At 37.2% G+C, this 14,186-nt stretch overlaps 2 protein-coding genes across 6 annotated transcripts in view; one reads left to right on the forward strand and one right to left on the reverse strand.

The window, feature by feature from the left end:
- ENKUR (enkurin, TRPC channel interacting protein) overlaps nucleotides 1-1,666 on the reverse strand; it is a 30,650-nt gene extending 28,984 nt beyond the window's left edge. The window contains exon 1 of one of the 2 annotated variants that reach the window (XM_060659144.3): nucleotides 1,054-1,666. In XM_060659144.3, coding sequence (XP_060515127.1) covers nucleotides 1,054-1,130 — 77 coding nt within the window. In that variant the 5' untranslated portion in view covers nucleotides 1,131-1,666. The remainder of the gene's footprint in view (nucleotides 1-1,053) is intronic. The other variant, XM_060659142.3, reaches the window with a different exon arrangement.
- Nucleotides 1,667-1,725: 59 nt separating this feature from the next.
- On the forward strand, nucleotides 1,726-11,478 carry THNSL1 (threonine synthase like 1). Of its 4 annotated transcripts, none has more exons than XM_060659136.3 (4): nucleotides 1,726-2,032; nucleotides 5,509-5,620; nucleotides 7,707-7,881; nucleotides 9,129-11,478. In XM_060659136.3, the coding sequence occupies exon 4, from the start codon at nucleotides 9,177-9,179 to the stop codon at nucleotides 11,406-11,408; it is 2,232 nt and encodes a 743-aa protein (XP_060515119.3). In that variant the 5' UTR covers nucleotides 1,726-2,032; nucleotides 5,509-5,620; nucleotides 7,707-7,881; nucleotides 9,129-9,176; the 3' UTR covers nucleotides 11,409-11,478. The 4 variants fall into 4 exon arrangements, with proteins under 4 accessions (XP_060515119.3, XP_060515120.3, XP_060515121.3 ...); XM_060659137.3 differs by having other exon boundaries at nucleotides 5,509-5,571; XM_060659138.3 differs by lacking the exon at nucleotides 5,509-5,620.
- Nucleotides 11,479-14,186: the final 2,708 nt, after the last annotated feature.

The raw sequence follows: 14,186 nt of genomic DNA on the forward strand, positions 1-14,186 counted from the left end.
CCAGATTCTTGGGCTTACAATGGAAGGGTTTGCCCACTTGTTGATGTTATATACCCCAAGGAATTACTAGTATAAATAATTGACCATTAGATCTGAAAGGAACCTTAAAGATGATCCGGATCATTTAGTGTGTCTTACAGATAAGAAAATAAATGAAAATTTATTCATGATTCCCAAACCAGTTAGTTGCAGAGTCTTTTTTTTAAGCCCATCGCACTTTCAATGTGGTTTTGACGTGCATCAGGAAAATAAGAAAGGTAAAGAACAGCAAATATTTCAAATTCTCGGAGGAATAAGATCTTCTGCACTAGTTACCTTCTTTTCTCCCCATAGATTTACATAAGTTCTAAGTTTATACACAGGAGGCTAACTAAGATATTTACTTCAGGGTTACCTTTTTGAAATGTGGGGGAACTTAAGGGGTCCTAACACCCATGTAAAATTTTTAACTCAATTATATATTTTTGGGTCTCTACCCATCTATTCTTCTTTCTATCCAACTATCAGATCTGAAAAAGACTGTAGAAACGAATCTATTTTGTCTTACCAGTCAAAAAACTGAGCCTCAGAAACAAACAGGAATGTATATTTGACAACAATCTCAGAAATAACTACTATCCCTTTAGAGAGGGAGCAGTAGTGTAGTCAGAAATAAAACAACGAACCCCTGAAACCAAGTAGGAAGTATCCTAACACAGGACAATAAAACTGTGATTTTCTTTTTTCAGTAACAAGAAATTTCACGCTATTTTGTATGCCACATCATGTACGAACAATTAGATTACAAAACAATTACATACTATATTAACAGGTGGCTAACATAATAAAACGGCCCTCTCACAGCACTGGACCGTCCTCTCCCTGAATTGTGACATAGATGTTAAATACCCAGGTTTTGCAGACACTTCCTTAAAAAGCTGGCATCCAAGTCTACTTCATTAAGACAAAAATATATGTAATTTCTTTTTAAAAGTCGTATGTTGCTTAATCTTGAAATGGCATAGTTATTCCTTATTCTTGTTTCAAGTGATAATCTTTTGTTTACCCACATACCTAGGAGGCTGGGGAGGCTCCTTCCGGTCACTGGGTATGAGGTTATAAATGCTCTCAGAAAAGCAAGTTGTATCCATGGCCACCAAAATGACTCCTTAAATATGGTCAACTTTTTTCTCACTATACCAGTATGTCTGTCCCTTTCTTCACTGTTTCCCGTTTCCTTTCCTACTCTTGACTTCTCACGGAACTAAGGTTTGTCTCTTTCACCTAATTCCCCTTTGACCTGTCAGCAGTCCTCTCTTGGGAAGAAAATAAAATAGCCCTTCTAATTCTCTAGGGGTTGCTTAGCGTTGTTGACGGCGTGGTTGCTTGGGTAACAGTTGCTAGGCTACGTGGAAGTAGAAGGCAGCCCTGCAAACTAGGTTTTCTTCCCTCTGCAGTTCTTCTGCTTGAGAAGTTCAATATGGAAACCACTGTTTATATGTGCCTTTGGGAATAATGAGTTGAATGGCGTCCCCTTACTTAAACACACTGCTCGTTTCTGTCTGCATATTTGGAGAGGAAAACACGCTCCACTGCAGACCGTAGGGAAGCGTAGCTCCTGCGCAAGCGTCACACAATAAGGCTCTCGTGCGCAGGCGCCAATCTCGGCGGCGGTGGGGCGAGCCGCTGAGGCCAGGCTGACGTAAGGCCTTCGCCGAGAGCTGGACGGGGTGGGTGGGGAGAAGCCTGAGGAGCAGGGAGGACTCACATAGGTGGAGCGCGGACAGCTAGTCACGTGTTCGGCGTGAGGTTGCTCGGGGCGTGGGTGTGGCGCGCCGGCGCGCAGGCCCTCCCTGACAGACGCAGGCGCAGAGACCGCAGCGCGGGGCTGGGGGCGGATCAGGCCTAGCGAGGGCCTCGGGCCTGGGCCGTGGGCGAGCCGGGGAGAGGCCCCGAGGTGTGGGAGTCCGTCCCGAGGCGGCAGTGGCGGCTCCTGAACGCTCCTTCCCATTTTCTTTCCTTTCCCCCCAGTCTTCTCAGTGTGATTTTCTTGGTGAGTGATTTGAGGAGAAAGAAAGGGAAATTGTAGAAACCGGTCCGTTCCCATCGCATGCCTTTCCCCTTTTTGTTTCTTCCCCTTTCCGCTACTCCGTTGTGATATCAACTGTGTCTGGGCGCATTTTCCCCGCTGCTTCTGCCTGGGCTGCCCGGAGGTCGCTCGGCTGCCCTGCTCACCACCTGCGGGAGTGCGCGCCCACGTCCCGCCTTACGCCCATCCACCTGTCGCGCTGAGGTCCTCCCCAGCCTCCCTCTTTCTCCTGCGCCTCGCTGCTTCTCTGCTCCGCCCGTTTACCTCTTAGTCGGGTCCCTCCTCTTAGGTATTACTCCACCGACGTGTGGACTGGCTGTTTTTAAAAACAGCAGCCTAAACCAGAAGGGGAAGCTTTTTTAAATGGGCCCTTGAATTTTTGCTTATTTTGTTTGTTTGATTGATTGGTTGCTGTCCCTTTTTTGATACTGTCTTCTCAGAAAAGGTTTTATTCCGTTTTGAACCGCCTGGTCTTCCATAAGCCTATTCACGTAAGATTGCTGAAAGAAATTCATATAGAAGCCTTTGCCACCCCGAGTCTCTAAAAGGCATTTTGGCAAGATTTGGGAAATAAGTTATTTGGTTTGAACCAAACTTACAGAGGCCACTGCCCACAGGGAATAAAGACGGTCAGAGATAAAAGACAACACCAGTGTGGGTCGGCTCACTGCCAGGGTGCTCCTTGGAGAGAGAAAAACAGCACGATTGCTTCATTAACCTTTTAATTCCTACTTAAAAGGCTATGCAGAATATGTAGGTGCTGATCATTTGGGACTTTTAGTGAATTTCATTAGATAAGAATACATTTAGTTTTTTCTTATCCAGTTAATCAGGTTTTTATCTTTATCCCGTGTGTTTAACATTTTATTTCAGATGGGTGACACGTTGGAAATGATGCTCCTGTTCACATCAGATTTTCTACTTTTTAAAACTTTTTTTTCTGTGTGTATATACCACTTTGTCCTTTTCCTTTCCCCTTTATGTTTTTTTGGGGGGTGGGGGTTCTTTTTGCTTAGCATGTATAAAGAGAAAAAATCTTTTTCTAAAGAATACATACTAAACTTTGAACTAAGGACTCCTAACGATAACACCATTAGCCAATGGATGGTCATTGGCCTAAAGCTTATAAATATTCTAATGAAGAAACACTTTGGGATGTTTTATATTATTCAGTTCCTAAAAGAGCCAGTAAGTGTAAAGCCTGTTACCTCCAGTTAGTACCAACCGACCTTAGCTACAGTCCTGACTCTTTGGTGTTACCAAATACAGTAATTTCACAGAAGACAATGTATTTATTGTGGTTTTAAAAATACCAAACAATTTGATCTCACTATAGTATATTTAGTTTACAGTCTTGATGAAATTGTTAAATCATTTAGAAAGGAACTTTTTTCCCTTAGATCCTTGGTCTATAATTCTTCTTGCCTTTTGAAAACATATTTACAAAGAATATATTTCTGTTTTTTATAATTCCCTCAAAATAGCAATACTGTTAAAGAAAATATCTGTGTCCAGTATGCCCGCCAAGAATTAGTACTGATATATTGTCAGAGGTCATGAACCTTTTCCATAAAGGGCTACGTAATATTTTAGGCCTTTGCATGCTGAATGGTTTTGGTCAAAACTGCTCAACTCCACTGTTGTAGCTCAAAAACAGCCAAAGACAATACTAAACAGGTGAACAAATAAATAAGCAAAGTTGTATTCCCATAAAACTTAATTTACAAAAAACTTAATTTACAAAAAAACTTAATTTACAAAAAAAAAAAACCCAAATAAGTAAAGTTGTGTTCCCATAAAACTTAATTTACAAAAAACTTAATTATCCAGGTTTTGCACAGATTTGGCCGGTGGGTTATGGTTTGCACAGACCCCTGCTATAAATGCTTGTACATACAAATTTGAGTTTTTTTGCTAAAGATTAATCTAACTTACTTAGATGAATAAAATGGGCATAGGTGGGAATATAAATAAGACAAGGAGGAGGAAAATAAACCCTGTGTAAGAGATATTCTTTGTAATACTTCTAAGTTACAGAGTTTAAAAGGATACTTAGGAAGTCTTGAATTAAATACTCAAGACCATTAAGAGGATATCCAACAGCAAAAGAGTAGCCACAGGAAAGGCTTAATCAGCTTTGATACTAAATAGGGGCAAGGATGAGGGTTGAACTTGTAAATTCTACTTTTGATTATAAGAGCCCTGTGATTACAACAGGGCACCGGAGTGTATGTTCCTTCCACCCTTTCCACCTTGCTATTTCTAGGTAAGTTAGGAGCTGACTGACACAAAGGCTTGATATGAGAAGATTTTTGCTCAGTGTTCCAGAGCGGAATTTTACCCCCTGTGATTAGTTTATGTCAGTATATTTGCATTTTTTAAATTATGTATTGGGAAACGATTTATTGCTGTAAAAATGCAGTCATTTTTAAGAATTTTAAAAAATCAGGATGTCTTACTTCTTAAGACAATGGACTGGATTAGTCATTCTTCTGAGAAATTTAGATTGCATTAATATAGGGTGACAAGCATACTCAAGACATGAATATTTTCAGAAGTTTATTGAACTATAGCCAGTTCTCATCATAAAATAATTTTTAAAGTGCTGTGTCTTATGTTTTATTTTGGAATAGTATGTTTTAAATGAGTGAGAAATGCTAAATCATCCTGACTAAATAGGATTTTGATGATTTCCCAGAGGAATTGGAAACTAGGTAATTTTATAATGGAATTGAAAAATTCTTCTCAACCATTCTGGAAGTAAAAATTGACAATGGGTATGATTTTAATTGATGAGCAGTCATCTAGTGTGACCTTAGGAAAACTTCACTGTACATAGGTTGCTGAAAATTAATATGGTTTTTGGTTTAAAAAATGTAAGCTTATTAGCATTTATGGGAAATAATTTGAAAGTGATTTAAAAAGTGATTTCTTTACTTTTTTTCCCTTGAATTCTTTATTCAGTTTTGATCAGCTTGCCACAGTAAAATTGTTAAATTTTGTGTCTTGAGATCAAAGAGTACGTGAATCATTATGTCCATGTGGACATTGTGTTTTTGTATTTTAAAGTTCTTGCTGTGACACTGACACATTACTGCCTTTTCATTTGTCTGTTTGAATGGCAGGTGTCTATTATGTCTAGAAAGTAGCCAGTGGGATTAGTGGATCAAAAAGCCCCACTCTAAGTGATTAGTAGGAAAACCTACTTAAAAAGTATTACTGTATAATGTGCTGGTCTTCCGTCCTCTGAGGAGTTAGAGAGTAGGACTAAAATATTTTCATGAGGAACGTGGCTCTGCAAAAAATACTTCAGGATATTGGGATAGTAAAACCTGAGTACTTTATAGCCAAGTGATTTGGTCTAAATACTGCTTTTGTTTTCTGACTCTTGTAGTTGACTTCCATTTAATTGGAAATTGTTTTGTCTGTTGCCTTTGCAGTGTCACAACATGGCTTTGAGTCAAAAAGGAGGATGATATGCAGTTGATCCTCCCTTTTTGCAGGTTCGACATTTGTGAATTCCGCTCGCTAGAATTTATTTATAACCCCAAGGTAATTCCCTGTAGAACCTGTGCATTCGTTCATGGACACACGCACTGTGGCGAAAGATAGGAGTCTCCTGATGCGCGTGCTCCAAGCTGAGGTCAAGCAAGGTGATGCTGTCTGCCTTCTGGTTTCAGCTCAAATACGGCCAACAAGTGTCCTTCTCCCATTCTATTTAGTGCCACATTTTTCACATTTCTGTGCCTCTAGTTAGTGATTTTTGATGTTTACAATGGCCCCCAGAGGGCTGAAGTGTGCTTAGTGTTCCGAAGGCAATAAGGCTATGATGCACCTAACAGATAAAATGTGCGTTAGATAAGCTTCATCCAGGTATAAGTTAGAGTACTATTGGCTGTTCAGTGGTATTGAATCAAGCATATATATGTACAAATTACATATTAAAAATATAAAAAATATATAAAATGTCTTTAAACAGAGACATAAAACAAGGTTATATATTGATCAGTTGACAAAAAGGTGACTAGAGGCTCACAGGAACCTAACCCTGTATTTCCCCTAGGAGCAATGAGAATATTCAATATTCACTAATTTAGTACTCACGGTGACTTTATAGAATATAACTACCATGAATAAGAAGAATTGACTATATTACTCTTAAGTAAACCTAGTTTCCAGATGGAAGTTACATAGTGTGGGTATTATTCATCTTGCCTTTTGGCTGGCTTACAATGGATGTTGAAGCCCTAAAATTAATTTGAGGCTAAAATGTTATAAAACAAAATTCAGTATGTTACTTAAAATAGAATTCATCTTCTTTATTTTTCTTTAACAGTAATACTATTTGTTTACATATTCTAGCCCTTAACAACTCCCTTCTGCTACTGTATCAGTAAATAATACTGATACAGAATTAAATTGAACTGTCATAATTTTCTATTTTTAATTCATATAAAGTAAAGGAAAACTCAGGTTACAAGAGATAAGGTGAATGATGCATAATGTTTGTGTTACAGTCTTCTACTTTTAATAGTTGATGGTGAGCATTGTAGTAACCAACACAAAGTGGAGAAGATCAGTTAAAAGATTTAATGTTCATAAAAACAAACCAGCTACTCAGGTAATATTAGAATGATTGCTAATACAGACATCAGAAAATTACACATTGGGAAGTAAAAAAAAGAACACACACTGTGATGTCATAAGCCAAAGCCTCCTGAATAGGAGGTTAATCAGGTTATTTTATAAAGTGCCTTCAAAACACCTAGTGTTCTCTCCTCCAGGAAAAATAACTAGTGTTAAAGTACTTTACTAGAATACAGTTCAATAAAAGAGATTGCTGAAATGGCTCAAGTGTACAGTTCTCTGGTCCTTGGTTTACTACAGGAAGAGAATTAGACTGCACAGCAAAACAGTTCTTGATTCATGGATAAGTACCATTATTTTCTCTGAAGGTTTATAAACTAACCAGACCGTAAAAAAATATACTTAGCCTTGAGTCTAGGTATTCTGATTCAAATTAAATGATTTTGGTCCACTGTTTCTGCATGGCAGTAATTAATATTACCATATATGAGAATATTCTTATGTGCCAGCCACTGTGATATGTGCTTTGAATTTATTATAAGCTCAGTTAAGTAGCCAAGAGGTACCTGTATGTGGCAGACACTTTATTTGCACTTTTTACAGTAGGTTATCATTACGTACAAATCATGTAGTGATTCAGGTGGATAAAACAACTGACAAGAGAAATTCAAACACTCATTTTATAGCTTTAGGCCACAGATTTAAATTTTTCTGTCATCACTAAACATCCAGTTAAGAAATGAAAATTTTAGGTGTCATTGTGAAAGATTGTACATTTGTTATTATTTGGTAATATTACTCTTTCATATTGCTTGGTGGAAAAAATTCCTTCAGTACGGTTTAATAAAATTTCTTTTGTAAGACACAGATATTGGAAAAAAGTATCTTAATCTTTTAATAATAGATTTGGGGAAACGGGAAAGGGGTCAATTGATTATTTGTCTATACTTTAAAATTTTTAGGTAGATATCTTAATAATAGACCAGTCTATGTGTGGAATTTTATAATATTGTATGCAGTGATGATTAACTTGAAAATTTTTCTATTATAGACTCCGTTTTTTTTGCTAAGATTGACTTTGCCTCAGCATCAACAAACTCTTCATCTAAGATTGGTTCCTGTGTGTCATATATTTACAAGTCAGTGGAAATTACAAGTCAGCACATACAAGCTGAAAAGCCAAATAAGGAAATGTAATGCTTCTCTTGACAGTTCTAATTTAACTTGTAAGTTAAATTCGCTGTTAGTTTAAAGTGGTTTAAATGTTTAATTACAGAACACAGTATTACAGATAATCAGAGTAGTAAATGATTGAAAGTTTTCAGAACATATTTAAACATACCACCTAATATTTAATATGGCTTAGTTGTGGAACGTGTGAAAAGCCCCACTACATGTCTGTAGAACTCCTGTAGTGAATTTACATGAACATTGCAGCAGTTCCTAAATTGCATTTTGCACACGACTAAGAATTTGACTTGTATGGCTTACATTCATGTTTTAATGGTGAGTATATTTCCAAAGACAGGGATCTGACTAGCGTGGGGAATTGCAGAGCTGCTCTGCATGCCAGAATAATTATTTTCTCTCATCACTGGAAGCATTCCTGAGGCTTTTTTTTTTTTTTTTTTTTTGCTATCACTGTAGAGTCTGGAATTTGAGTTAAGTCTCTCCACTGATCATGTTTAGAGGACAGAAACAAAAGTGACAGTTTCATGCAGATAAGGTTATAGATACGTAGCCTTTGACTTTGCTGTTAATTATCAATTTTTTCTTAACTATTTGCATAATATTATACCTTTCATTTTAGCTTTTTAAAAGTCTTCAATATGAAAAGTATGTAAGGATGATCTTTTACAACATGCATATAAAAGACACATAAGACAAAAAAATGTCATACCTTTGCCCTATCATTTGGGAAGTTATTTAAGTGTTTTGTAAGCAAATATTTTAGCCTGCTTCCCTGTTGTGAATTTTATAAGAAACTTATAAGTCTGTCTACATGTTCATACAACTAAAGAGAAATATGAAGAATATTACTCAGCTTTTGTGAATTGCAAGTAAATAGCATTCCAAATAATCCTTGTTTATATGGGTTATAAACCAAGAAACAATTTTCATTAGAGGAAAAGAACTACTACTCTGATTTGTGTGTGTGTGTGTGTGTGTGTGTGTGTGTGTGTGTGTGTGTGTTTTAAAGCCTCTATGATAAGGCATTTTCTGAATAAAGTGTTGCTTATAGTTACAAATTTCTAAAGCTTTGATGATTCAGTCTTGAGATCGAAAAGATTATTAAGAGGATATCTGTAATATTTGAGAATTTGGGTTTAAGTACTTTTTAAATGTCCCATACATTTGAAAGATTTCTAAACAGTTTATGTACAGTGGACATGGTTATTTTCAGTCCTGTTGGGACTTTAAGTCCGTTGAAATTAGTAACCAAATGTCTTTTTTGTTTTTATGTTTTGAAAAGGGCTAAAGCCAGTTTTTAGGTTGACTTGGGCAGAAAAGTGAAAAGAGAATGCTCCACTTTAACCGATGTCCGCATCTGAAACAAATAGCCCAGAAATGTTTTCCTAGTGTACATGTTAGAACGGATAAACATGTGCAGCTGTTTCTTTCAAGAACCTTTGCACTTGCAGAATTCAGGAAGTCATGGCACTCAACCCACTCTCTTGTTGGAGACAAAAATATTATCCTGATGGGACCTCCTGGTGCTGGGAAAACAACAGTAGGCAGAATAATAGGTCAGAAACTAGGTTGTTGTGTCATAGATGTGGATGATGATATCCTTGAAAAAACCTGGAATATGAGTGTGTCTGAAAAATTACAGGATGTTGGTAATGAGCAATTTTTAGAAGAGGAAGGAAAAGCTGTGTTAAACTTCTCTGCATCTGGAAGTGTGATTTCCCTTACTGGGTCCAATCCAATGCATGATGCTAGCATGTGGCATCTGAAGAAAAATGGGATAATTGTATACCTGGACGTACCTCTAATAGATCTAGTCAGTCGTTTAAAATTCATGAAAGTAGATAGGATTGTAGGTCAGAATGCTGGCACATCTATGAAAGACTTACTTAAATTTAGAAGACAGTATTATAAGAAATGGTACGATACCCGTGTTTTTTGTGAAAGTGGGGCTTCCCCAGAGGAGGTAGCTGACAAAGTGCTTAATGCAGTTAAAAGATACCAAGATGTGGACTCAGAAACATTCATTTCAACAAGACACAATTGGCCTAAAGACTGCGAGCAGAAGGTCTCAACAAAATTCTTTAGTGAAGCAGTGATTGAGGGGTTAGCTTCTGATGGTGGACTCTTCGTTCCTGAGAAGGAGTTTCCAAAATTAAACTGTAGGGAGTGGAAAAGCCTAGTAGGAGCAACCTACATAGAAAGAGCACAAATACTATTGGAAAAGTGTATACATCCTGCTGACATACCTGCTGCCAGATTGGGAGAAATGATTGAAACTGCTTATGGGGAAAACTTTGCCTGCTCAAAAATCGCCCCTGTCAGGCACCTTTCAGGCAACCAGTTCATCCTGGAGCTGTTTCATGGACCAACAGGATCATTTAAAGATTTGTCTTTACAGCTTCTGCCTCATCTGTTTGCACACTGTATTCCACCAAGCTGCAATTATATGATACTTGTAGCTACGTCAGGAGACACGGGCAGCGCAGTCTTAAATGGTTTTAGTCGTATTAATAAGAATCACAAGCAAAGAATAGCCGTGGCCACATTTTTCCCTGAAAATGGAGTAAGTGATTTTCAAAAAGCACAAATAATTGGCAGCCAGAAAGACAATGGGTGGGCAGTGGGTGTCAAGTCAGATTTTGATTTTTGCCAGACAGCTATAAAAAGAATTTTTAAAGATTCTGACTTTACTGGCTTTCTTATTATGGAACATGGAACTATCTTAAGTTCAGCTAATTCCATCAACTGGGGCCGACTGCTTCCCCAAGTAGTTTATCATGCTTCTGCATATCTTGATCTTGTTAGCCAAGGATTTATTTCTTTTGGAAGCCCGGTGGATGTCTGTATTCCCACAGGAAACTTTGGTAACATTTTAGCAGCAGTGTATGCCAAAATGATGGGAATCCCTATTCGAAAATTTATTTGTGCCTCTAATCAGAACCATGTTCTGACTGATTTTATAAAAACAGGACATTATGATCTGAGGGAAAGAAAAATAACTCCTACCTTTTCACCGTCAATAGATATTCTTAAAGCTTCGAACCTGGAACGACATTTACACATGATGGCTAATAAAGATGGAGGGTTAATGACAAAATTATTTAATCAACTAGAAGAGCAGCAGCACTTCCAGATCGACGAGATGCTAGTCGAGAAACTTCAGCAGGATTTTGTAGCCGACTGGTGCTCTGAGAGAGAGTGCCTTGCAGCTATTCATTCCACCTACAGTACTTCAGGGTATATTCTGGATCCACACACTGCGGTTGCAAAAGTGGTTGCGGACAGAATGCGAGACAAAACTTGCCCAGTGATTGTCGCGTCTACAGCTCATTACTCAAAGTTTGCACCTGCTATCCTGCAGGCTTTAAAGATTAAAGAAATCAACCATACTTCGTCAAGTCAGCTTTATTTACTGAGTTCATACAACGCATTACCTCCACCTCATGAAGCTTTATTAGAAAGAATGAAGCAGCAAGAGAAGATGGAGTACCAGGTCTGTGCAGCTGATGTGGACGTCCTAAAGAATCATGTGGAAAAACTAATACAAAATCAATTCATATAAAAATGTTTTGAGTAAAATGTTTTTTTCTGGCGATAAGCATGCAATAATAAATCACAAACATTGATTTGGAGTACGATAGTATTTTCATTTTTTTTTGTAAATACATCTATACGTAGGCCTGTTATCTTTTGGAATTTCAATAACCTAGTCTCGGTGACTGAACATCGTACCTGCACATGCTGCTTGGAACCTTATCTAGAAGTGACAAAAGGGTAGCATAGTGCATGGACCTTTGTGCCGTTGTGCAGTGCTTTGCACTCGTGAGGGATATGTCAATTTCCACTCCCTCATCCCACTTTTAAGTGGACCAAAATGTCTGCTATTCACCCTGGCAATTAAAATATTTAAACAGTCGTTTTGTAATACATCTGTAACCATTACTAGGTTTGTATTGACTAGAAAGAGAATTTATCATTCAAATGGCAAACTTGTATGGAAGAAGTAGTAAGCCCATCTCTTAAGATAGGGCCAGTGTTTTTAGCTCTCCTCAAACTTCACATTTTTGACTGCAGTTAATGGATCCTACATGATCCAAATTAGATAAGTGCTTAGTCCTTCACATCCCTTCGGATAGCTATAGTTAGGGTGATGCAGTTTGAAAATCAAGACACATGATTAAAATCTAGGATGTAATTATCAACGGAACTACTTAGTAGTGGATATAGAAGTAAAATTACTTATCTCTTTCATGAGAAAAGTTTTCCCAAAATTCAGAGTATTTGAATCGTCTTAACAGAAGTATGCTTATAGTTATAGGTGGCAGTTTTTCCGTATTATTTGGAATCCATTCCTATATAATTTGCCTATTATTTCTCTTTATAATGAACATTGTCTCTTTTGGCAACTGAAATCACACACAATCATACACACACATTTAGCTTTCTTTTCTTGGTAGTAACTATAATTTTAACCATGATTTATATTTGTGAATTTCCTGGATATTTTATTTCTGAATTAAAGATTGCCACTAAAAGGATCTATAGTGTAATGGACTACTCTCAGCCACAAGATGGCATTCCTAACATAATTTGTCTTTGCTGATAACGTTCTGCTTCATTTCCTAAGAGACCTACCTCTGTGAAGAAGCATCTTAAAAGTTGTAAAAAAAAAAAAAAAAAAAAAAAAAAAATAGCTGAATGACCAGAAACAATTTGTTTAAAAAAAATATAAAAATTCAAACCAGTTTTATGTTAACATTAGATCTCTGGTTTGTTTCTACAAAGTTCTAAAACCAAAAATTGAAAATCAGAAGCAGTGACAAAATAATGGGAGGACTCAAAGTTCACTTACTCATGTGTTCTTATTTTGTTTACTTATTTTTTGCATATCTTATTTTTTTTAAGAATATCTGTTTTAAGTAGATGGCATATTTAGAAAATGCAGCTAAATGTTTGCTGTGTGTATAAGAATGCACTATTTCTAAAAGGAGGACAAAAGTTTTTGTTTTTTTTTTTTAAGACATGATTTATGTCCTTGAGAACCGTAGTTAGGGAGACAAAAAAATCATGCACGACACAAAGGAGTTACTGCAAGATAGTTGATGAGTAAGTAAAATATTAGTGATACAGCTAAGTGTTATAAGGATTAAAAGAGGCAAGGGTTGCCATGGAATAGTCAGAAAACGTTTCACCCAGGACGTAGAATCTGAGGTGAGTCTTGACGGATGGGAAGATTTTCTAGGTGAAAAGGAAGGGGAAATACATTCTAGGCAGAGGGAAGGGAAACGAATTAAGGTGAAATGCCCAAGAGAACGCTGGCATTTATTTATCTGTAGTCCGTTTGTTCTCACTGCCCCAACCTGTTACTCATGCCTTCACTTCTCAAAGCCAGGTCTGTCCTTTCCCTCTCAGCTGATAACCTTGCCTCATTCAAGAGGAGCAAGCTACCATACATGATGGACTTGCGTTTACAGCGACTGTATGAATCTGTGCCTGTTTCTATCCTTCCTTACTGCCCTTTGGCTGAATTAGTTGTGCTCCCCCTCAGTTCAGAGGCGAACCTCTTCAAGTGTGCCTTGCCTAATTAGTCATCCCTGCTGTTCCTCCACCCTCTCCCCTTTGATGGAAATGTTCTGTGTCATTCAGATGCTCTCCATATCTTAGAAAGCACAAGAGCAAAACAAAATCTCTGTAAACATTCATATTTCTTCCTATCTACTCTTTTATTTCTTTATACTCAAGATGAATGCTCTTCAAAAAGAGCTGTCTACATGTACAGTCACCATTTTCTTGCCTCTCATTTTCTCCACATTGTCAAGTATATGCACAGTTTAAGAATGAATAATAAAACAAATACCCATGGTACTCACCACCTTGCTTTGAAAGTAGAACATTACTCACATCTCTGATAGCCACACTGTCTTCTCTTTGATCACGTGCACTTCTCTCCCCCAGAGGTAACTATATCCTAAATTTTCTATTCACCATTCCCTGGTTTGTTTTTATAGCTTTTCACTGTTTAGTTTTTCCTCTCTTTGAATTTTATGTAAATACACTCACACTGCATGTATTTTTACATGACTTTCTCTTGCTCAAAAACTTTAAAATTCATCCATGCAGGTGAACGGAGCCACAGTTATTAATTTTTATTACTGTATAATAGTCCATTGTATGAATACCACCGTCTATCCATTACCAGTTAGTGGACATCTAGATTGTTTAAGTTTTATCTGTTCTTATATGCAGTAGGTACACTTTTGTCAAATTTGTGTTAAAGGTTAGTGAATATGAACTTTCAAACGTTTGTGCTTCTTTCTAATAACGTGTAAAAATCGATATC

The sequence above is a fragment of the Panthera onca genome, chromosome B4 (genome assembly GCF_046562875.1).
Source record: "Panthera onca isolate mPanOnc1 chromosome B4, mPanOnc1 haplotype 2, whole genome shotgun sequence".
Classification (NCBI taxonomy): domain Eukaryota; kingdom Metazoa; phylum Chordata; class Mammalia; order Carnivora; family Felidae; genus Panthera; species Panthera onca.